At 40.3% G+C, this 25,827-nt stretch overlaps 1 protein-coding gene across 1 annotated transcript in view; it reads right to left on the reverse strand.

The window, feature by feature from the left end:
- LOC122803366 (sodium/potassium-transporting ATPase subunit alpha-1-like) overlaps positions 1-25,827 on the reverse strand; it is a 577,066-nt gene that overhangs the window by 170,828 nt on the left and 380,411 nt on the right. The window contains exon 15 of the mRNA XM_044072943.1: positions 14,057-14,207. Within this exon, the coding sequence (XP_043928878.1) occupies positions 14,057-14,207 (151 nt within the window). The remainder of the gene's footprint in view (positions 1-14,056; positions 14,208-25,827) is intronic.

Consider the following 25,827-nt stretch of genomic DNA (forward strand, 5'->3'; position numbering starts at 1 on the left):
GACGCCAGCATGGACATGTCTCAGCAGCACCAACAGCTGGCACTCAGTATGGGCATGCTAGGACACCAAGGGATTCCAGTAGTGGCAGTAGCAACCCCGGCAGTATGAGGGGGGTGCTGTCCACACCACAGCAGGCCACGTGCACATGGTCCTGGCCAATCTCAGGAGGGATGTGGTACCAGCAGACACATGTCATCTGCAGGTGAGAGTAGCACTTCAATGCCTGTACGTGCACATGCCCGCGGAACCCCTGGCAGGCACAGTCCATGTGTCCATGGCCAGAGGCAGTGAACTGCATACTCTGTCAGGTATGATCTGCAGCTGTTCATAAACACCTGTGTAGGGCAGCCACAAGGCTGAACTGTGTGCATACATACCCACACACTATACAAACACACCTACGGCACCTCATACCTGCACACACCACATCACCTCAGCCAGCTCTCCAGAATACACCCCTCATCCACACACATGGTGTCAAATGTATGGCCCACCCACGACCTCTGGCAGACCAACACCACACCCTGTGCATATGATGATATCTGTGCCCCATCCCTGTCATCCATACCATCAATGCAGGGACAGGCTGATATGGTTCTGATGCACACGGTGACTGTACACCAGTGTACCACAGTCCTGCAGTGTAACATGTTGTAGGGTGTAGAGTGTGAGGCATAATTGGCAGGTAGTGTAGCTGTCCGGCAATGACACCATCTAGCTGTTAGTAACACTGCTTGGTTGTGGTCTCTAAACTGATATGCAAGTGTGTTGTAGGTGTACATGTGTCAGCATGAGGATGGACTGCAGTCATATTGCACAACAGGGTATGTTACTATACTGACACAATGGCAGTGACATATCTGGGGTATAGTCGAACACCTTTCACAGGTTACTATACTGGTGCCACATAGACAGGTGGCCCGCTGAGACGTGTATACCCTGCAACCTGATGTAGACCCATCCACATACACTCACACTGTTACTTGCCAACACTGGGACTAGACCCCTACATAGCAATGATGTGATACTGATGTGTGTGGCCTACATTGCACAAACACTGCCTTAACCACTCTGTATCCAACAGACCTTGTTCTGGCCAGCAACAAAATGAGCAGCCCTTGCAGGTCATGAACTCAGGGCCCTTTACACTGAAGTCACAACACATGACCACTATGCCATGACCATTGCAGGGACAGCTGTTGTGTTACCAATATAGCTGTCATTACCCAAATTGAGTGGTATTGAACACTTGCCTTTATGTCCTAGATTGTGTAGTCCTTGTCATTACTATGACTGTTGCATCACATATGTTTTATCATAATGTACACATAGCAGATATATACAGTGGGATACATGTGGGAGGGGTAAACGCAACTGTGACCTTTACTCAACACAGGTATATGGTTGTATACATATAGGTGTATAGATGTCTACATGTACATACACAGGTATACACATACCCATCTGTATAGTGCTACATATATATGGCCATGTGTACACCTCTTCGTATGTACATATGTATACATATCTATACATATATGTATCTATACATATGTGCATATATAGGTATATGTATATGTACACATATGTATAGATACATACATATGTGTATATATAGGTATACGTGTATGTACATATAGATATATGTGTATATAGCTATATATGTATGTACATCCTATGTGTACAGATATGCCTAGTTATGTTGGTATATATATATATATATATATATATATATATATATATATATATATATATATATATATAACTATATGTGCATACATATCTATATCAATATACCTACTACTGTATCTGTAGATATCTATATGTTTATGTGCATATGTATCACTATCTGTATATGTGTAGACATATATTGCTCTGTATATGTATATATCTGGGTGTGTATATGTATATCTATGTAGATATACATACCCATCTATATATGTCGATATGTATATATATAATCATATATATATATATATATATATATATATATATATATATATATATATGGATGATTATATGTACAGAGTGTAGACCTACCCCAGACCCTATAGTCACAATGTTGTAGTGCAAGTGGATGTCAGGTATGTATAGCAGGTATATTGGTAGACTATTGCTACTGTAATTGGGATTGTCTTCACAGACATGGTATGTGTGAGAGGTCGCATCTGCTTTCCACATGTGTGCCATTGGCTACTGACAGACATCCTAAGGACATCCTGGTAAAGTACCACTACTAGCACGTAATGACCTCGTGGACTTCAGCACAGGTATTGGCCAATATATGTGGACATTCTGAAACACTCTTTACAGTCCAGAGGTATACACAGAACCCCTCAGTGCTAAACATGTGTACCATGCATGACAATACGGATGTTAACAGCCATGTAGATGGGTATAACACATAATGCCTGTCATACATATGCCACCATTGGTTATGCATTCACACACCCCTGTCTGGCCTGACACATAATAACTGCTGGTACAGGGGTGCCATGGCCATACTACCCATTAGATAGTGACATACATCTGTACAGCATCCCACTGCTCTGTCTGATATACATGACTGTTAAGGGAGACCCAGCAGCAGTATATCTGGCAAGTATCTCCACATGACATCTCACTATATAAGTACACTAAGTCGCTAGACATGTAACAATGCACTGTGCAGGCTACAGGTGGACTAGCTCAACACTGGCTAACATCTCCTATGGGAGAATGCACATGTACCTGCATATAAGGCTCTGCAGACATGTCACCCCACAGGGTATGATACACCTGTGTGAAGGTGCATAATTACATCCAATGTGAACACAGCCACATGTGGTAAGCTAGCATAAAAGTACAGTATATGGACTATCTGTTCAACACCATCCTCATATATGCCACTCACAGACTAACCCTACAAATATTGGGCTGCTACACGGTGTGGTCTGCTGTCTGTCTGTGGTATAGGACATGTGTGTGTATGGCCCTACAAAAATGTAAACCAATACGGTAACATACAGTGGAGCAACATGTAACATCAGATAGGACAGGACCTATAACAATGACATCTACCACAGTCAGTACACAGGCTAAAAAACATGTTCACAGTACACACACTGTCGACATTCACCATAGTTACACAGACTTCAGTACTGTACAAATGACCATGGAATATCGTGGTAATGTTTTCAAATATTACCTGTACTGTACATAACATGTGTAGCAGTCTAATATCTCCCTGGCTTGCTATCAGATATGATGACACTAATGATGGTGTACAGCACATATGCACCTCTTAATGCACGACATATATACAAAGGCTGGCAGAGTTGTGGCTGGAAGCAGATACACAGGGCCAATATTGACATGTTGCTGTGATAACCTCATACATGTACTGTCGTAACAGGGTTTGTTGCAACATGTGTCCTATGAGGGATATGAAGTCAGTAACTGTCACTGCGTCCACCATCTACAGACTACAATCCTCATACTACCTGCTGCAGTTCACAAATACATGCACTGTGGGTAACACATGACATCAAGGACACAACACACTGCTCAGTCTGCAGACGACCCTGCAAATGCGGATTCCTCATAAACATAGTACTGACATGGCAGATATTACAACATGTAGGGCAGCCATATCCACATACACAATGTTAAACCAACATTACTCCACATGCAGTATAACAGCACTTACAGTCTGTAGTCAGGTCAGGCACATCCACGTCCTGCATGTTGCCCTGTTTCCACAGTGTAAGTTGCTAGATGTAAATCTCCAATCCATCTGAGATGCTGTTTGCCAAATGACAGATCTAGTTCCTGCCCACAGTGGTTGTAAAGGTCCAACATCAAACTGATTTTCCTAGATACTGGAGTGTGTTTCCATGCAATTGACTATGGGAATATTACCACAGCTGTTCCACATGCACTCAGGTAGAGGAGGACTGTAATTGGTGCAGAGGCCACCATCTGATCATGACCATTACTTACAAAACAGAAGGTGCTGCCTAGCAAAGCAGGTGTACATCCCACATCCAGCAGGTGTGGGCGGGACAGACAGAGACAAAGTATGTCAGGGAAGGTGCGGGTGAGTAAAACTTAAGAATGTTTGTGTCACACACCTACCAGTACGGGGTTTCAAACACCTGAATGACTATGCATAGCTGTCATATGTGTATGCAGTTATTGCATGGGCCACATAGCTTACATGTTGGTGAGCTGTCCAGATGTATATGTGCTGATGAGTGACATCTGCAACACTGTTGCAATACAGTAGGTGTAGCACACAAGTCTGTCCACATGAACAGGTGTCAGCATCAAACAGCCACACTCTGTAAGGGACTCATACACATTGCCACACTTGGCAGGGTAAAGAATACACTTCATCACCAGTAACCTTGCTACAATACAGTAATGCATAAATATTATTTGGCCCACAGGGGTTATCCTGGGGTTCTATGGTCAAAGGGTATGTGATGGTGTCTGACATTAGAGAGCATGCTTCGGTATGCCACTGGGAGTGGTACTGGGTGTGAATGTGGTTGGAAGCATCATACACCACACACACAGGCACAGGGTGCTAGTACCGTCGTGCATGTGTGCATTGCTTCATGGGTATGTAGTGGTTGATGGTGCCAGATGGCTGTACAAGGCTGGGGGAGGGGTATACCTTGGCATCAGGCCACATGAGAATGGTCTGCATTATGGCTAAGGGGTGTAGTGTCCGTAATGGCCCACGCAGGTGGGTATAGTATTCACCATCCGGTCACCTGGGTTACTATTGTGCATGGCCAGTGCTGTGCAATGCTTGCCATGTATGTGTTCTATACCCCATGACATGGACGATGTTTGGGATGTGCACATGTCCCACATTCATGTACAGTAGCATGTGGAAGTGTACCTGGTTTGTCTGTAATGGCCCATGCACACACACTGCCCTCCCCATAGCCCTACTATGACAAGCCCACTGAGGACATCTGGGATTTGATGTCCTACATAACTAGCTTATCACACTATGGCAGTACGCAATTATGGGATGTGCCACGGAGATTACCAGCCTACAACTCTCCTACCTGGTTTGTCTGGACCATGTTGTGTACACAGAATGTTATCAACAGATGTGACAGTCCCGCCCTCATGTGGTGGTGCCAGGAAATGGACAGCAGGTTGACTCTCCACCTATACTGATAGCATGCTACAGGTATTCCCTGGTGTCAGTGGCATCTGCCCATAAAGGGCATGTGTGTAAGGCATGGTATGTCCTTTGTGGATCACATTTGATGGAACCACAGTTGTTGCAGGCATCCAGTGGGAAACATACTGAAGGCGCACTGTCTGCAGTTATGTGCCTGTCGTACTGATGGACAGGGTGCCATGGCCTATGTAGGCCACTGCATTCACACCATAGTTACTATCAGTTGCCAATATGCAGTATACTACACACATCTTGGCTGTTGCCTTGCCATGTGTGTGTGTGTATGAGACATGGGTTGAGAGTGTGCTCTGGGTAATACTGGGGTTGCTAACTATGATTGCCTGGCCTTGATGTCACATGTATGGTTATGGATATGCACCCCAGCCTTTTGGCTATTTCACAGCTGTTATCCCTGTACAGTGGACATTGTGATATGTACTAGGGCTACCATATAAGAAAATTGCAAAACCCACTACACATTGGGCCCAGGTGTCACACACGCATACCCTCCTCCACACAGGATACGAGGTGCAAACACACACCCACACGCACACACACCTGTCATGTCTGGGAGTAGAACCCCTACGTAACTACTTTATTACATCACAGCACTATGCAGTTATAGTACGTGCCATGCTGATTACTGCAGTACTCTTTCCCCAAAGGTGTATACCACATTGGCTGACATCAGCAGGATTGCCAAAGTAGGGCATTTGACATGTAGTGAGTGTGACTAGCCTAAAATGCATTGCTCCTTACACAGACAGTGGAACACACACAAAACATCCAGAACTGCCATGGGTGGGTGGGTATAGAACCCTACCAGAGTTTTGAATCACACTACAGCAGTACGCAGTTATGGCATGCACTACAGAGATTACTGGGCTACAACTTTCCCAGAGGTGTATTTCAGGGTGGATGACATCAGCAGCCTTACAAAGGTAGAGCATTTAAATTGTAGGGGATGTGCCTACCCTAAAAAGCATTGCTTTTTACACAGGCGCACACACAGTTGCCAAGGCTGGGGTTAGAACTCCTACTTAAATAGTTTATCACACTACAGCAGTACACAGTTACTGCACGCGCCACAGCGATTACTGACTTATCACTTCCCCAAAGGTGTATTTTACAGTTGATGACATTGGCACACCTGTTAAAGTGGACCATTCGATGTTGTAGTGTCTGTGAATGGACTCAAAAGCATTGCTCCCTACACTGACAAAGGAACACACACATATATCCACACTTGCCATGTCTAGGAATAGAACACCTACCTACGTAGTTTATCACACTACAGTGGTATGCAGTTAGAGGACACGCTACGGAGGTTACTGGACTACAGTTTCCCAGAGGTGTATTACTAGTGGATGACATCAGCAGCCTTGCAAAGGTTGAGCATTTGAAATGTAGGGAATGTGACTAGCCTAAAAAGCATTGCTCTCTACACAGACAGGCAGACACACACAGTTGCCATGTCTGGGAATAGAACTCCTACCGAACTAGTGTATCATACTACAGTGGTACACAGTTACAGTATGCGCTGCAGAGATTACTGGGCTGCAGATTACCAGAGGTGTATTACTAGGTGGATGACATCAACAGCTTTGCAAAGGTTGAGCATTTGGATTGTCGGGAGTCTGGCTAGCCTAAAAAGCATTGCTCTCTACACAGACAGACACACACACAGTTGCCATGTCTGGGAATAGAACTCCTAACTAAATATCTTATTACACTACAGCAGTATGCAGTTACAGGATGCAGAAATTACTGGGCTGCAGATTACCAGAGGTGTATTACTAGGTGGATGACATCAACAGCTTTGCAAAGGTTGAGCATTTGGATTGTCGGGAGTCTGGCTAGCCTAAAAAGCATTGCTCTTTACACAGACAGACACACACACAGTTGCCATGTCAGGGAATAGAACTCCTAACTAAATAGCTTATTACACTACAGCAGTATGCAGTTACAGGATGCACTACTGAGATTACTGGGCTATAGCTTCCCAGAGGTATATTACTATGTGTATGACATCAGCAGCCATGCAAAGTTTGAGCATTTGAATTGTAGGGAGTGTGACTAGCCTAAAAAGCATTGCTCTCTACACATAATGGCAGCCACACACACAAACACACAGTTACTATGCCTGGGATTAGAACACCTACCTAACTACTTTATCACCCTAAAGCAGTATGCAGTTACAGGACATGCTATAGAGATGACTAGGCTGCAGTCTTCCCAGAGGTGTATTTCTAAGTGGATAACATCAGCAGCCTTGCCTAAGTTGTGCATTTAAATTGTTGGGAGTGTGACTACCCTTAAAAGCATTGCTCTCTACACAGTCAGACAGACATGCACACACAAACACACTCACACACACACACACACACACACACACACACACACACACACACACACACACACACACACACACACACACACACACACACACACACACACACACACACACACACACACACACACACACACACACACACACACACACACAGACACACACACACAGTTGTCAAGTCTGGGATTTGATGTCCTACCTAACTAGGTTATCACACTACGGCAGTACGCATTTATGGGGCATGCCATGGAGATTACTAGCCTACATCTCTCCCAAAGGTGTATTTCACATTGGATGACCTCAGTGGGCTTGTCATAGTAGGGCTATGGGGAGGGCAGTGTGTGTGCATGGGCCATTACCCATTCATGTAGGGGTTGGCACACCACATGCGGCCACACACAGGGTCATATTTCACAGGTACATGTATACAGTTGCTAGATGACTACTTCCTCGTACAGTCATGTTGCACAGCTGGCACATGCACCATATGGTCTGTAATGCTGACAGATACTGGTGGCTGGTATCTGCAGTGAGTGACATCTGTACCTCATGTGTTTGGGGCCCTTTGGCTGTGTTCTGGGTGGGACAGGCCTGGATGGCTCCTTGTCGCAGTCACCCTCTTCCACACATCTATGTCCATCTACCTTTGGCTTATTGTAGTGTGTTGTCCTTACATATATGTCTGTATTTCTATCCACTGTGTGTGCAAGGCATGAGTGATGCATACTGACGAGTGCTTGCACTAACAACTGCGACTGCCAGATATGTCTGGACCACTGGTGTTTGCAGACATGGCCTTCATGTGTGTGAGCATGCCCAGTATGACCTTTCAGTATGTTGTTGCCTTACATTGCCTTCATTCCTCTAAGTGTATGAGCTTGCCCAGTATGGCCGTCTGTATTGCATGTGTGGGTGAAGTCCAGGTAGTTTGTACTGCAGTGCTGACCTTTGTGTTGTGCACCAACAGGTAGCATGCTGTCTCTGCAGGGTATCCATCGATCATTTGGCATTGACTGTTACTACATTTCTGCATAGCTGGGGGGGCACACCTGACTGTTTCTACATCTCTACACAGGATTGGAGGGGGCACACCTGACTGTTACTATATTCCTATGTAGGTTGGGGGGAGGGCACACCTGACTATTTCTATATTTCTACACAGGATTGGGGGGGCATACCTGACTGTTACTATGTGTCTATGTAGGATGGGGGGCACGCCTGACACTTGTACACATTTGCTGGGACTGTACTGGTATATCGGATTCTCCATTTCAGTCTGTAGTCTTACCTGTCGTGCTGGCTAGAGGCATACAAGTGTACTATAAATCGTGGCTTTGGTTGCCCTACATATTATTGTCTGACTTCCTACACTTCAGAATTAATTTCCCACTGCCTGCCCTGCTGTGGTCTGTCTGTGTAGGCCTGGGGGGGGGTTAACCATAGCCATCATTTTGGGGCCATGATACAGGCTCTATTTGGGTTTGTCTACACCTGTCCTGGTGGATGACACTGTTGTTGGATATGTGAACCATCCTGACTGGCATGTGTGGGTCATATGGACACACAGGTCGCTCAGCACATTTCCTGCAGTGGGTTTTGTCACCCTGTGTAGTACTGGCTACTATGGTGACTCCAGTATGTGTTTCAGATATCATGGTGCCACTATGAGTGTCTACTGTCTGCTGCCATAACGTTCAGCCACCCAATTCCCTTGCATGCTCAAATCCATACCATAGCTACAGGTAACGACACATTCTACTCCATTTGGCAATTGGTAGGTTGATTGACTTGCCTTGTGGGTGTGCCAGACTTGCAGATGGTGCTGGCGCACTGCCTATGTCGGATGCACATAGTACACTCCCTATATGTGCGAGTCAGAGAGAGGTGTAATTCCTTGGATCCCTACTGTGTCAGTGCATGTGCTATGCATTGCCTCTTTGCCAAGGCCAGGGCATACTGGGCATGCCTCCTTCTGCCTACTGGGGCAGGCTCAGGTTGTTTGTCCTCTAGGTCACTCTGTGCCTGTGCAGGCCTTGGCATTGGTGGGGGGCTGTGTGGCCCTGCCCCATGCTGTTCCTGCTGCAGCTGTTTCCGCAGGATCATATTGTGTAGCATAGCACATACCGTAACAATTTGGGTACATGTAGCTGGTGAATACTGCAAGGCTCCACCGGATGTGTCCAGACACCATAACCGTGACCTGAGCATCCCAAACACATGCTCTATTATATGGCTGGCCTGTGCGTGTGTCTCATTATGGTGTTGTTGTTCAGATGTGTGTGCATTTCTGATGGGTGTCATCAGCCACGGCTCCAGTGTGTACCCAGCATCCCCCACTAAGTGGCCATAGGGGCTGTCCCCATTGACAAATCTCTGGTACAGCTGCGTCAGATACCATATGTGAGAATCGTCATAGCTTCCAGGGCAGCCTGCACACACATTCATTATAATGCCCTGGGCATCACATATGACCTAGCAGTTGATGGAGTGGATGCCCCTGTGGTTGATGTAGGCCCTACCCTGCTCACCGGGTGATGCTTTGATGCGTATGTGCGTGCAGTCTATAGCACCCAATACCCCAGGTTATTCTGCTATTTGGTGGAAGAGATGCATATTGCTGGTCAACACCTCAAGGGTGCTGAGGAAATATACATGCTCATTGGCATATGCTGACATGGCATTCAGGAACTTGTGGAATACTCTAGATTCTGATGCCTGTAAAATCCCCATGATATCCCCGGTTGTGCTTTGGGAGGTACCTGTGGCTAGTATACCTAGGCCTACACATACCTTGGTATCCACTGGGATGGTTTGCCCTCGGTAAGTTTGGTGTGACAGGTGTGGCTGGCACAGCTCAACACATTGCTGTAGGAGGTCTCTGTCCACCCTATAGCACTCCACTATCTCCAGCTCATGTAGCCCCTGGTAGGTTACCCTGGGTCTGTACACTCTTCTCCGTCTCCTCACTGTGGGTTGTTCAGCAGCATTCACATCCTCACCACCCTCAGCCAGTTGCACATGTTGTTCTATGTTGCCTTCTGCAGCCCTTCTCATTTTCTAGGTTTGTTAGTTATTTCCCCGCTTGTATACACTGGTAGTGTAGAGTGTGGGAAAAAACAGAGGGGAAGGTGTTTGCTAACTTTATAGTTGTGTTCTGTGCTGGGCTGGTCTGTTGCCTGTGTAATTGGCTGATTCTGATACATTTCACCTGCCAGCTAAGCTAGTTCTCCTTGATTACCTTCCTACTGCTGTTTTCCCTTCCCATTGCCTTCCTGTTTAAGCCCGTGTGTACACTGCACAAACAGTGCTCAAATGTGCACACTGCTGCTATTTCCTGGTTTAACCTCTTTTTTTTTTCCTGTACCACCCAGGGCGCGGCGCACACACCTGCTTAGGCTTGTATTGTTTGCAATTCCAGTGGCCTTATACTTGGCCATTGGCATGCTTATTACATGATATGCAGCCTTTATTTGGGGTTGTCATAGCTCCATTTTGGATTTTGCAGAAATGCACTCGGTTACTAACCGAGTACATTTCTGCTGATTGCACTAGTCCTGCACAGACTGTTGAGAGCTTCCTGGATTGCAAATTTACCTCATTTGCATGGATTTCTCCTGAAAATGGGGTGATTTGCACACAAGGGCTTCGTCCGTGCAAGATTAGTGCAGGAGCTCTCGTGCACTCCCCTGCAGGCTGTTCCTGGATTGCACAGCAGACATATTGCCTGCTTGTGCTCCTGCACCAATCTTGCACTCCATGCAACCTTTTGAGAATCCGGTGGAATGTCTGAGGAGAGACCTTTATTCATCATTTGCTTAAGACAGGAATAGCATTATAGGAGAAAAAACAGTAATGTTGCTTGTGCAGCAAATGCTTTACAGTTATGCCCATTGAACCATTTAGAACACACCATTGCCAGAATCTATCTCAACTAGGCTGGCTTGAATTTCAAAATCTACTTGAGTTTAACCAAATTACATTGGCCCACAAAATACTTTACCAACCAAAGAAGACCCCAAGTCTATCTACCCTTATTACTCCTTACCTGAATCTTAACGCCCTGTGCTCCTCAAATAAACTACTTATCTCCTCCAGCAAATCCAACAACAGAGCAGGCGATGCTCTCTTCTCTAATGTAGTTGGGAAAAAATGGAACATTCTTCCTCCTGATCTCACCTCTATTTCCTCTCTAACTAACTTCAAACCAAAACTTAAAATATACCTAAAAAAACACTGGCTTTGCCCTAGTTGTAATCCTGACTAACTTCTGCCTTAAGCAATTTATGTTATACCCACTTTTTTTCTTTTATCTTTCACCTTCAGACTTCTATGTCGGTGAAATCCTTAATAAACACAGTCTTTCGAATTTTATTAGATAATTAGATTTCTCAAAGTCTACTCTTGCTGCTATTTTTTTCCTCACAATATATGAACAAGGGTTTTTTTATAATATTATAACTCCTAGTTTTTCTTTTTTCTCTTTCTTTTTTTTTCTTTCTTTTCCTTGCTTTCTACTTATCAAGGTTGGAATAATGTTAAAAATGTCCTTAGATTTCTCTTATTTTTTTGTCAATGTTATGCTTAGATGTTTAAGTTAGTATTAACAATTTGTACAAATTGGAGCTTATGTCCCCGGGCCTCTACTGAAAATGGATATTCATCCAGTTGGACTAGCCCGGTTAACAAATGTAAAATAAATAAAATAAATAAATAAAATAAAAGTTTGTCCACAAAATTAAAAGAAACATGTGATTATATGCCATCTGATGTTTATTTTCTCTTGTTCATACTTTCTTAAAATTCAGTAATTATTATTATTCAAATTTAATAAATATGAAACTGGTGATTAATTGGCCTGGATAGCAATTTTCTAAAAGTGAGTCAGCAATGGATTATCTTTATAAGATAAGGTCACAGTCAATTATAATGTCATGAAAAAGAGATAGTCAAATGAATGAATAATAATGCAATGCTGCTATGAATGAAAATCACATGCATCCAGTCTGAACCTTTAGATTATTTAGATTTATTAATTTGTCTATATGTACTTTAAGGTAGATTGTAGGTTTGTTATAGTTAGCTAAGTGCAAACAGTGAGGATATAATTTGCTTAAGCATATTGACTTGTTGCATATTGTAGCTATGTGTTTCTGTTCACTTTTTTGTATTATTCTGTCTCTCCAAGATCATTTGAGTACAAAAAAAAAACCAGACAAGTAATGTAGCATTATTTCTTTTTTCTCCAAGCTGCAGTATCATCTGGGTGAGAACAATAATGTAAGACTGATTCTACTCTTGTATGTTTTTGCATTTAAACAATGCATTATATACTCAAGCAGATGGTTTTATGTGTTTGAGTTTGAGAAATCCAATATCCGTTACATACTCAAGCAGATGGTTTTGTGTGCTTGAGTTTGAGTAATTCACTGTATACTCAAGCTGATTTTATTGTGTATTTGAGTTTGAGGGATACATTATTCATTATATACTCAAGCTGATTTTCGATTTTCTGTATACTTGAGTGTGAGGCAATGTGTTTCAGCAGACTAGGAAGCAATTTGATGTAGTAGATCCATTTTAAGAGCCTGTGTACCATTACTTAACTAATTGAATGGTACATTTTATTATAAACCATAGCTCACAGAGAACATGCAAAATGTCAGAGAACCAGAAATTAGTAGATGTAAAGACAGTAACTATTTATTAAGGGCATTAGACAAGGTACAGTTGTGAATAATAAATAATTCCAAGTTGGAAGTGTCCCAAATGGATTATTTGCTGGCATAACTTTCTGAGACAATATTTACAGTTATTACACATTGACATTTTGGCAAATCTTTTAAGATACTTTGACTTTGGCTTTAGGTTTTTGGGCACTAAGATATGAAAACTCATATTCTATTTTCATATTTGTACCATGCAACTGTAGAAGACCTTGGAATACTGCAGTATGAACCTTTGCCACCTACTGGCATTGTGCCATATGTCAATAATGTATCCATGTTTTGCTATGCCTTTTAAGAGTAAAACTACTCACAGATCAGCTGGATTTGTGGGAGATGTAAACATACTATGAAATATTGCTTATAATCAAGCATAATGTATATAGACCATTTTGTGTTACTTAAGTGAAAGCATATTACCACAGTACTGCAGGATCTGTGACATTGTATTATTTCTGACACCTTCATAATGCATGCAGTGTTGGTGGTTATAGGCCTAATGGTTCTACTCATCTAAAGAAGGGAGGAGCAATGGAAATAAATAAGCAACAGAAGAAAGAAAAAGGGAATAGGAAAATCAGGAAGCATGATGGGGAACTTGTTTAATTAATAAAATAAGTTATTGCCCCTGCTCAAAAATTACTCTGCCTTAAATGATGATGGTCTGTTTTTGCTAAAAATGTCAATAGCGTACTTTGTTTGTTGAACATTGTATTAAGAGTGTGCTTCTCAACAGACATAGCTGCTACAGTTATTGAATCTGATGAAGATGGTCTTAGTTAAGTAAAAATGCATTACCTGTCTCTGGCATCCTTCTACAATGATCAGTTTCTGCTGAGGAGAGGTTCTTGCAAAGACAATCTCAGTATGGTAATGTAGGATGTCGTCCAACTCTTCACTGCTCATGTTTTTGAGATCAGAGCCATGGATGACACAGGCCTTCGCTTCTCTGAATTAAACAGTACATTCATTTTCAGTCATATAAATATTTTTGCAAATTATATTCACTATCAAATTTTTCCAGATAAAACGGCAGTGAATAAGACAATTTGGAAAGCTACACCATACATTTTATTCTATGTAAAACAACATGATACCACCTGATTTGTATTCTGTTATTTTTCCTAATATAAACACTGTATAAAATTAAAATGCATCTCTTAATGTTGCTGAGGAAAGATATACCTGTTTATTGTCAGAAGTGGCTGCTTGCTGCCCTATGGTATCAGGGCAGTCTCTACTGAATAACAGATGACAAATTACATTACTGGTTCAATAGTTTGCCTGTGCAGCCTTATTGATGGGATGCCAGAACTTTCTTGAATCAGCCTTAACCTCAAGTCTTTGAGTTACTCAAACAATAAGCATAAGTGAAAATGAATGGGGCTCAATGATTGTAATCTAAGTGTACTTTTAATCATTTGCCATTCAGTCTTTGAAACAGAAATATGAACAAAAATGCCCACCAGTCTGTTCTGGCAATAACACAGCTAGATGAAGAACATTCCATTGTACTATCTAAAAGGTCTAAAAATCTCTTGTCACTGGCATTCATGTGTCTCCAAGAATACTCACTGTATTCCCAGTACCCCTTACACAGTGTGTAACCAAAGACTGTGTAATCCACATTTATAAGCTAAATAAACTGATAAATAGCAGAAAAGGTCATGATAAAAAATTATTTTAAAAAGTGCTTTTCATTCAGCAGATATTACTGGGGGCTAAAGGGAATAACTCTCTGTCTCTTTCTAGCTCAGTAGCAAAAATAAGGAGAAATGGGTCTACTGAATATAATCAAAACACACAAAGTATTGACGTTCAAACACTGACTAGAAAATTTCAAAATCACAGATGTCGACACTCTACTGTGCAAGCACCAAGCAAAATTCTCAGAGCACAGAAAAATAAAACCTAAAAATACAAATAAAAAATGTTGCTTTTGCTGTGGGGTAGCATTTACCCCCTACTAATTGCATATACTTACTTTGAGATTGCATAATATTAGAGAAAGGGCATATTCTCCAACCCAAAAATTATGAAATCTTACACAGCTGTTGACCATCTGCTTAGTCAACCAAATTTTGTCAACTAAACAGATGTTCACCAAAGCAACATTTGCTCATATTCACTTCCCCTAAATGCATGTATATCTATATATGTATATGCTTTTCCAAGGGATGTGTGTATATGTGTGTGTGTGTGTGTTTATGCACACACATATACACATGGGTACTTGCGCACACACACATATACATATATATGTACGTGTTTATAAATATATATATATATATATATATATATATATATATATATATATATATATATATATACATATGTGGTTCCCCTTTAAAACATCTAAAACCCATAAAATCTAAAATCATAACACTGAAACGATAATATCTAAAACCCATAACATTGAATTTCATAACATCTAAAATGTGCATCACAACATTGAACACTACAAATCACATGAAAATAACATCCCCTCCACATATAACGACACCAAACTAACAAACTTTTTCCTACGTTTCTGCAGGGAGGCAGGCACCCCTTCACCCCCATGTGGGCAGGTTCTGCCCCCCCCCCGTAAATGAAATATACCAACTCCGAGATTGCACTACAGTGGGAAGAAGTTAATTTCCTAACCCCACTGTATCACGATCACCATAAAGAATGTACACATAATGTCTATATCACTTACCTGTATGGCCTAAAAAAGACATACAGAGTGGCAAAATAAACACTATAAAAATAGTATAAATTCCTACACTATATAAATAATAACTATAGAAATAAAAAGTACAACATCTCATAGTGATATCACAAGATTAACAGATTAAACTATTACATTTACACATTTGATGATACACTATTACATATTATATATTTTAGATGTTATGAAATTCGATGTTATGGGTTTTAGATGTTATGGATTTTAGATGTTATGGTCTCGATGTTTTGATTTTAGATGTTATGAGGTTTTAGATGTTTTGCAGGGGAACTATATATATATATATATATATATATATATATATATATATATATATATATATATATATATATATATCTATGGGTCCACTATGTAATCCCAAAATACTGAAATCCTGAATTTCAGTATTTCGAAATTACATAGCTGAAAACCCAACTACAACACACATTTCCAAAACCCCATAACTGTGAAATTCAAAATCCTGAACGTACTCTACACATACAACACACACATACACACAACCCCCCACGATCAAATAAATAATACTACATTACAGATAAGCAGGGGGGCAAGCCCCCCTGCAGCCCCCATGTGAGGGGCTGTGTCCCCCACACCCCACCTACTTATATATTCTAACTCTGAGATCGCACAAACAGACACACAAAGGAAACTCACACCCACACATTTTACAGTCCCTCACACACACACACATCACAGTCACAATGCACACTTACACACACTAAAGCCCCTAACCAACATACTTACACATACATGCTTACTTATACTTCCACCCATCCATCCACACACCGCACCAGCGGAAGCAGAAATTCAACATCTCCGTGCTTCGGGATTTTTAATTTCACGCTTCTGCAGGTTCCAGAATTTTGTCTTTTCGGCTATGTAATTTCAAAATACTGAAATTTGGAATTTCAGTATTTCGGGATTACATAGTGGACCCATATATATATATATATATATATATATATATATATATATATATATATATATATATATATATATATATATACACACACACACACACACACACACACACACACACACACACACATAAAATACAGTACAATAAAAATGAAATCCCCAAGCAGCACCCGAATAACTAGTAATGCAAAAAACGATGCAGTAGGAGAGACAATGAAGCCACAGGGGAGGAACGGATGAGAAATTTTAATAGTTTTACTACAGCTTTCGCTTCTAGCAACACTCAGCACATATAAACGTTCCACATTACGTTTTTGTTTTCGTTTACATATTACTTCAGATGTGGGCTCAAAGTGAAATCAAAGGACTTATAAAGCTAATCTCTGCTGACATCATTTAATTGATCAACCAATGAAAGCATTAAAACCCATTTCAAATGTTCCCAAAAAGAAAAAACATACATTAAAACTATTCATTAAAATTCATAAAAAGTCATAAAAAACATACATAAATTCCAATGCAGGTGTTAATTATTTACACATTATGTGCATTATAACAAAATACTAAAAACTCTTAAGTAAATTTAATTACTATGTTAAAAAATGACAGGTTCCTTTTTCAAAGAATTTTTTCATCAGTCAAACCATTCCTTTTTTGTTGCCACCATCTGCTGGGCAAAGTGATGAATTACAGTTAAAGAATGTTCATTTGAAAATATAATGAACATTTAAATTTATGAATAGACAAAGTTTAAAAGGACATTTACAAGATATTGAATATTAAAGCATAAAACATATGTGCATTATGTAAATATAAGTTAATATTTTAATGTGTTTAATGTGTTGATTAAATATAGGGGTCAATGGGGGAAGTATAATAAAGTTTGTTGTATAAAAATATCATAATTTAGCTCATAATTTAGCAGCTCTTAATTTAAGAACTGGGGCAATAGAGATGTATTCATTCAAACCTGGCCATTTATTTGCCTGCAATGTTATTTGCCATCAAAGTTCTCTATACTCAATCTTTTCCTCCCATAGGCCTCCTCGTCCATCAATGTTAATGTTTTCAATTACATAGAAAAGGAAATTAGCCATGGGGCATTGTTGTTTATGTCTAAATAGTGCATTTGTTTCTTTACCATTCTGTATACCATAATTGTGTTCATATATCCTTTTCTTTGGTTTACGTTCTCTTTTACCTATATAGAATGCTTGGCATACCTGGCACATAGCCAGGTATACCACCCCACTTGAATCACAATTACTGAACACATTACTTGTTAATACTGTGTTTCTGTTTAATAAAGAGACACTATCTTTTTTCATAATGTGTGCACATTGTGCACACCTACCACACTTGTAAGTTACATGCCTCTTTTTACTAAACCCTTTTCTTCCTTAATAATCACATTCTAACATATTTTTCAAACAACTAGCATTTTTATACACCACTTTCAATTGTTCCTTAGGTATCATATCCAAATCTGTAAGAGCTAAAAACCTATTCCATTCTCTTTCTAGAATGTCTCTAACAACTCTGGAACTGGCATTGTATTCCAGTACTAAAGCTCTATCATACTTTTCATCTTTTGTCATCTTAGGTGCAGCTGATAAAACACTATCAACCCCAAGAATAGGATGACATTTTCCTTTTCTTCCTTCTATTACATCTTTCTTGAATAATTGGAGTAAATTCTCAGGATAATTTCTATTCATAAACATCCCCTTTAATATTTAATTTCCTTATTAAAGTCTTCTTCATTAGAAGTCATCCTACTGGATCTAATATATTGCCCTTTTATTATATTTATTTTATAGTGTGTAGGATGTGAACTATTGCAAATAAGAATTACATAGAATTAAATAAGAATTACAGTAGGTACTTTTCCTAAAAACATTTGAATTAAATTCTTCATTTTTCTTGTAGACTTCAATGTCCAAGTACTCTAGTCTATCATTACTAAACTTGTAAGTAAATTTTAAAAAACCCGTAGTGTTGTTTAAATAATTCATAAAGGTCAAAACTTCCTCTTCTGTAGCTAACCATAGAATGGGAACATTTGAAATGGGTTTTAATGTTTTCAATGGTTGATAAATTAAATGATGTCAGCAGAGATTAGCTTTATAAGTCCTTTGATTTCACTTTGAGCCCACATCTGATAAAGTAATATGAAAACGAAAACGTATTGTGGAACGTTTATATGTGCTGAATGTTGTTGGAAGCGAAAGCTGTTTTAAAACTATAAATATATATAAAGCCTAGCAATAAGCAGCATACTACCTTCTCCAAGGCTGATACCACGTTACCAACAGAAAATGATTGATTTTAACAATTGGCTTAACTTCTGGTGTCAATCTGGGGGGGGGGGGGTACAATATTTGATAGCCTAGGAGGACATGGTTGACAGACCACGTTGCTTTTCCAGGGATGGTCTAACCATTCCCCCTCTAGGCTTTTGGATATTGGCAAAGGCCTTTTCAATCCCATAATGCCTTTTTAGGCAATGCCAAACTGACAAACATACTGACTTAACTAAACCTATGAAGGAATATCTGAAGGTGGTACTGCTCAAAGCTAGAAGTCTTAACAAGAAACTTCACTCCCTGCAAGCCTTCCTATCCCTGGAGAGTGTAGACATCTGTGTAGTAATGGAGACATAGTTTAAAGACTGAGAGTACCCAGCAATGCAAGGTTATAATACCTTTCACACCTTTAGACAAGCTACTGCACAGGAGGGAACTAAAGGTGGAGGGCTGTCAGTCTATATTAAGACTAATCAAACATCCAGACTAGTTAAACTATATGACACACTGGAACTCATACATGTGGAATTCACAATAAACAGGGTGCCGTACCATATCCTTGTAGCATATAGGTCCCCCTCCATGTCTTAGGAAACCCATACTACCTATCTCAGTGTACTAGAGTCCCTCACCATTCAACGGAGTACGGTATTCATAGGGAATCTCAACTACCCCTCTATATAGATTGGGAATCCTACTCTACTAATGCACAAGCCCAATGATTCCTGAACTTTGTTAATATCAATATCTTGGAGCAGTTGGTCTATTCTCCTATTAGGTGTACAAACATCCTTGACCTTGTACTGACGAATAGGGGGGGGGGGCAATGATCTGCACCCAATGTAATATCTTCACTCATCAGATCTGACCATAACACATATTACTTGAAATAAAAATTAAATCTGGGGATCCAATGAAACCAAAAACCTTTAGGAACTATTCCAAGGCTAACTTCTCTCCACTAAGCAACACCTTGGCTAACTTTCAAGTACTCCCAAACCCAATAAACACCATAGAATATACTGAGCTATTTAAAAGATCTCTGTACAGCCATATTTTTAGCTGTATAGAGTGAGCTGTGCCCACTCGTATTAAGAATAAGACAAACTCAAAAGACAAGCCATCCTGGTTGAATTACAGCATCAATCGGTTATAAAACAAAAGAAAAAAATCTTGGCCAAATGTAGGAGGAACAGAGCCATACATACTAAAACACCCTGACTAATCTAAACAGGCAGCTAAGAAGGTTAATTAATACTTTAATGGCTAAATCTGAAGAAAAAATAGCTTCTCAAGCAAAGGAAAAACACAAAGCTTTCTACAGCTATGTCCATAACCTAAAATACACAAAAACATGCAGAACTTATTGCAAATAGCATCATCCACACTGAACTGAAGGCCATTGCCAACCTTTTGGCTGACAGATTCAGCTGAAATTTCTCCCTCCAATCCCACCTGATAATCCAAAAGAAATACCGCTTAACACAATCCCCCCAACCATTACTGCAGAACAGGTCATTAATGCACTTTCCAAGGCCAAAAACACTTGATCAATGGACCCTGATAACATCCCGGGATATTTAATAAATAGCATGAAACATGACCTCTCTGGTGTACTGGAATCACTTCTCAACTGGAGCCTTCATTCAGGTTTTGTGCCCAAAGAATGGAAGATAGCTGCAGTCATTCCCCTGCACAAAGGTGGTCCAATCACTGACATGGTTAACTACAGACCCATAAGTCTTACCAGCCTCATATGTAAGGTCATGGAAAGAATCATGATGGACATGATAAATGAGGACATAGGTAACCTGCAAACACTGGATCCATCACGGGTCATGTCTATTAAATCTGGTGGACTTTTTTGAGAGGGTCACCAAAGTATTGGATGATGGTAAGACACACAGCTTACCTCAACCTGGTCAAGGCTTTTGATACAATACCCCACTCAGGCATTATAGACAAGTGCAGTAATTTAGGTATAAATCCTTTATTCACCCGCTGGATAGTCAACTGGCTCACTGATAGGATGCAGAGGTCAAAATAGGTGAGGCCATCTCCACTAAGAGGCCAGTCACTAGAGGAGTCCAGCAAGGCTTGGTACTGGGTACTAGGTCTATTCCTCTGAAATGGAAGCAAATGCTGAAGGTTTATGGCTTTGTGATTAAAGGAGATACTGCCAGCCCAGCTAGCTGGAATTTTGTAAATAATTATATGTCATTGGTGAATATCAAAATGATTTGTGTAAGATGCTTGTGTTACAACTGTATTAAAACTGCATATTATGTGTATATCAAACTGCTGGTACAAAAGTGTGTGTGTGCTGAAAAGGGTTGGTAAAGTAGTGAGCTTAAAAATGTAACTACAGTGTACCCTACTGGAAAAGAACAGCAATGTACATAGCCTATTGTAACTGTTTAAATGCATATATTTTAACAATGGAAACCGGAACACAGGATGTTAACTTCAGAAAAATAACAGAAATTAAATTACTTTATGGCTGGGCCATAAAAAAGATGTTATATTTCAGTTTCAGTGCAGCAATAGACACAATGTCTGTGCTGAGACATTTTCTGTATTATCTTGGAAATGTTTTATTGTTTTATGACTTTCAGGATCTGCAAAGATCTGAGGGAAAGTCCTTGTGTATGTAGTTTCACAGGTAGATGCTAAATACTGCTAGCTTTCAGCAGTGGGGGGGTTTACCTGGGATATTGTCAGATGACAAGAAATGATGTCATTGTGCAAGTTATCCCAGCAGTAATATTTGAGATATTAATTTGAGAACTCTCTGAGAGAGAGACTGAGCATGCTATATTCTGTCTTTGACCTGACAACATCAGCTAGAGGATCTATTTACCACATCTGCATTGCTGATTAATTAAGTGTACTAGGGTATAATAATTCTCTTAGATATAGTCAGAAATACAGCAAAGCTTAGCTTAGATATTTTCTTTATTTATTTATTTGAGACTGTCCTGCAATGTTGTTTTAAATACTTCCTGCAATTTTGAACTGTACTGTCACTGTGAAAATATACTGAGTGTTTTCTTGTTTTTTAATATTTATTACTAAATATATATTTAAACATTCAATTGTGGCTGATCTGTCTAGAGATATTTAAGTCCTGAGAGTACTTCCATATTTATTTGTTGACGCTATGGGCCATGCCTTGCTCTTGGTCAAACTACCATTTGTATTGATAGTAACATTGCACAGTAATGGCCTTAAAGTAGCTGATAAGGAGCTAGCTGGTGGCAGTAAAAAGTACTTTATAGTCTGGGCAGAAGGGGGCATAGTTAGTAAACCTGCTCCAGCCTTTCCCAGGTGTGTGTGTGTGTGTGTGTGTGTGTGTGTGTGTGTGTGTTTGTAAATCAAACCTCAAAGTGTGTGTGTGTGTGTGTGTGTGTGTGTGTGTGTGTGTGTGTGTGTGTGTGTGTGTGTGTGTGTGTGTGTGTGTCAGCTACTTGGGCAGGGCCATGAAGCACTGGTTGGACAGAGAGGGTGCTGGAGGTGTTGGCTTGACCACTCAGCTGAGATCTCAACCTTATAGCTGTGCCAGTGGGGAGTCTTACTGGGTATCTGGAGAAAGAGGGAGAAACCAGACTTGGACTGACTGTGGTCTCTGTGTGCTCTTAAGGGAAATTGCACTTGATGCAGAAAGCTGCATCTGGAAAAAATGTGAGTGTACCTGTCATCCTCCCACTGGTGTCAGTGGTGAGGATTGAGGCTCAGTAATTATCTGTCCATTAGTGAGGCATCACAGGCTGATTAAGCTTGCAGATGATTGCAAGCTGTGGGTTATGATCAACTCCCCTGCAGTCACTAACATTCTTCATGAAGGTATATTGCAATGCTAAGAAATGCTAATTGTACCCTTTGGGAAATCAGTTATCTGGCTAATTACAATGTTATTAATACACCCCTAAGAGTCGACCCAGTACTCAAGAATCTGGGTATGCATGTAGACAGTAGCCTTTGACCACCATGTGGCCACAGTGGTGAGGAAATCCTTTTATGTTGCACAGTTTATAAGTAAGGGCATAGCATCTGGGTCCAAAGAAGTCATTATCCCACTGTACTTCATCTTATCAGACCAGTCGTAGAGTACAATGCTTCCTTTGGGATGTACTTGACCTGGCATATGCAGCAACAAGAGCGACCTCAAAGGTTTCTTACAAAAAGAATACAAGGTGTAACAAACCTACCTTATGCAGAACACCTTAAAGCCCTTACTCCTTTATTCAGACTCCTATAGATTGCTGAGGGGTGATCTCTGCCTGGCTTACAAGGCATCAGCAAACCCCACAGTTATGAATCTCCTACATAATTGTAAGTGAAAGAGTACCAGAAATACAAGGTTTAGGGACCTGAATTTTTCCTGTGGCATAAACAGAACATGTTGGAGAGACAGATATGTGTCCCAGAGACTGCTCTCCCTATGTTACAGGCTTCCCATCCATGTGAATCTAAGTCCATCTATTACCTAGCTTAAGCACAACCTAGATAAGTGGATGGGGAATAGGAAATGTACAACAGGCCTGGCACCCATGTCCCTTATGAACAGAGGTAGCTTATAAATGCCTAACCTTCAATGTCTTATTTGGACGCAGGACATCATAATTCTTTTAGGGGAAACTTGGCTAGGCTTAGAAAAAACCCATGGGTGATTAGCATAGTAACAGTATATGAATCTATAAATCTGTGAATCTTTTTAGCCTGCAATTTGCAACCATTCAAGCATGTGATGAGTTGTTTGGAATGTTTAAAATGTGCTTTACATTTGAATTTATTTAGATGGCTTTACACCACTCAAGAAGTATGGTAAACAATAAAACAGGTTTGATTGTTAATAAATTGAATTTACCATCCCTTTAGATTGATTTATTTCATACCATTTTCTTGAATTAGCGCTGGACTGTTTCATGTGTGTGTGTGCATGCTATAAGCTTCATTATACAACGACCCCCCCATTAATATTCCAAAATGTGCACACTGATTGGTCAGCGTGCACTTTGTAAATAGAGTTATAATAATGAAAAAGGTATGGTCGCCTGGACTTTTTCCATTAGTATAACTCTGTTTTTTACAGCAATGGAGAACGCAAGATCTCCGTTGCTTTTTACACACTGTCTCGCTGTGTTAAACGAGTTTAACATAGCAAGACAGCTTTAAAAAAAGTAATGGAGATCTTCCTATCTCCGTTGCTTTTTTTAAAGGTGTCTCGCTATGTTAAATGAGTTTAACATAGCGAGACAGCTTTAAAAAAAGCAACAGAGATTCTCTGTTGCTTTTTTTAAAGCTGTCTCACTTTGTTAAACTCCTTTAACATAGCTAGACACTTTGTAAAAAGCAACGGAGATCTTGCTTTCTCCGTTGCTTTTTTCAAAACTGTCTCACTATGTTAAATTGGTTTAACATAGCGAGACAGCTTTAAAAAAGCAACAGAGATTCTTCATTGCTTTTTTTAAAGCTGTCTCGCTATGTTAAACTCCTTTAACATAGTGAGACAGTTTGTAAAAAGCAACGGAGGTCTTGCTTTCTCCGTTGTTTTTTCCCACAGCTCTGATGTACTGCATAAGTATACGCATGCGCAGTACATCAGAACTGCCGCAGAATACCAGACAGCTGCGGAAGGGAAGCAAGGAGACATTATACAATGCCATTATTTAAGAAAAGTAATTATTTTTTTTCTTAAATAATGTCATTGTATAATAGCAATAACCCACTTCTGGGTGTGGGTAATGCTGGATTTACCCACGGTTGTCTTTGTTTGGCCACTCGGGCTTTGCCCTCGTGACCAAACCACACCAACCATGGGTAAATCCAGCATTACCCACACCCAGGCATGGGGTATTGCTATAATATTGCAAGATGAAAATATCCAGGCCAACTACAGGCCACAGTGAGCAATAGAAGATTGTTATCAAGCAGCATGGCTAGCAGTACTGTGAATTGGGAAGAAAGACATGTACAAGCATCAGGTTGGCCTGAAGATAAGTTTGCATGAAATGGTATTGTACTGTGTACTGCTGTACTAATTTTGTGCTTTGTAATATCCTCAATGCTGTGCTGTTACATTAATTGTTTGTGTTGTTGTTTCATTGGACAATAGTACTGAAACCGTAGTGGAGAATGTTACCTTGATGTAAAGTGTACTGCCATAAAAGGATGCCTGTAGGGTAAATAATGTTGCAGGGTACATTTTACATAAGTTATGAGTGTGTTCTGTGTGTTCATGGAGCATTCATATCTGTAAGTCAAGGAATGAGTGTTTGAGCCAATGCCTACTGAAGTTACTGTGCTAGGGATTTTGTGCTGAGTAATAATTACATCAAAAGCTACTACAGTACTGCCTGTGTTACATTAGGGTATATATCATTTATATTTTACTTTATATGAGTTGTATAATTATTATTTGTCATTATGTTAAGATTGAGGAACATGTCATTCTGTTGACATCTCTCGCTGAATCCCATTTCTGCAAAAATATCTGAAAATGACTTTCAGAGACAGTGAAGTTTTCCCTTTTCTCCACTGTTGTATGACCTTGGAGTTGGTATATTTAAGTTCGGAGTATGTGGAAAGTGAACCCCACATCCTCTCAAAAAAGA

Source organism: Protopterus annectens, chromosome 5.part1 (genome assembly GCF_019279795.1).
Source record: "Protopterus annectens isolate FY-2018-M chromosome 5.part1, PAN1.0, whole genome shotgun sequence".
Classification (NCBI taxonomy): Eukaryota; Metazoa; Chordata; order Ceratodontiformes; family Protopteridae; genus Protopterus; species Protopterus annectens.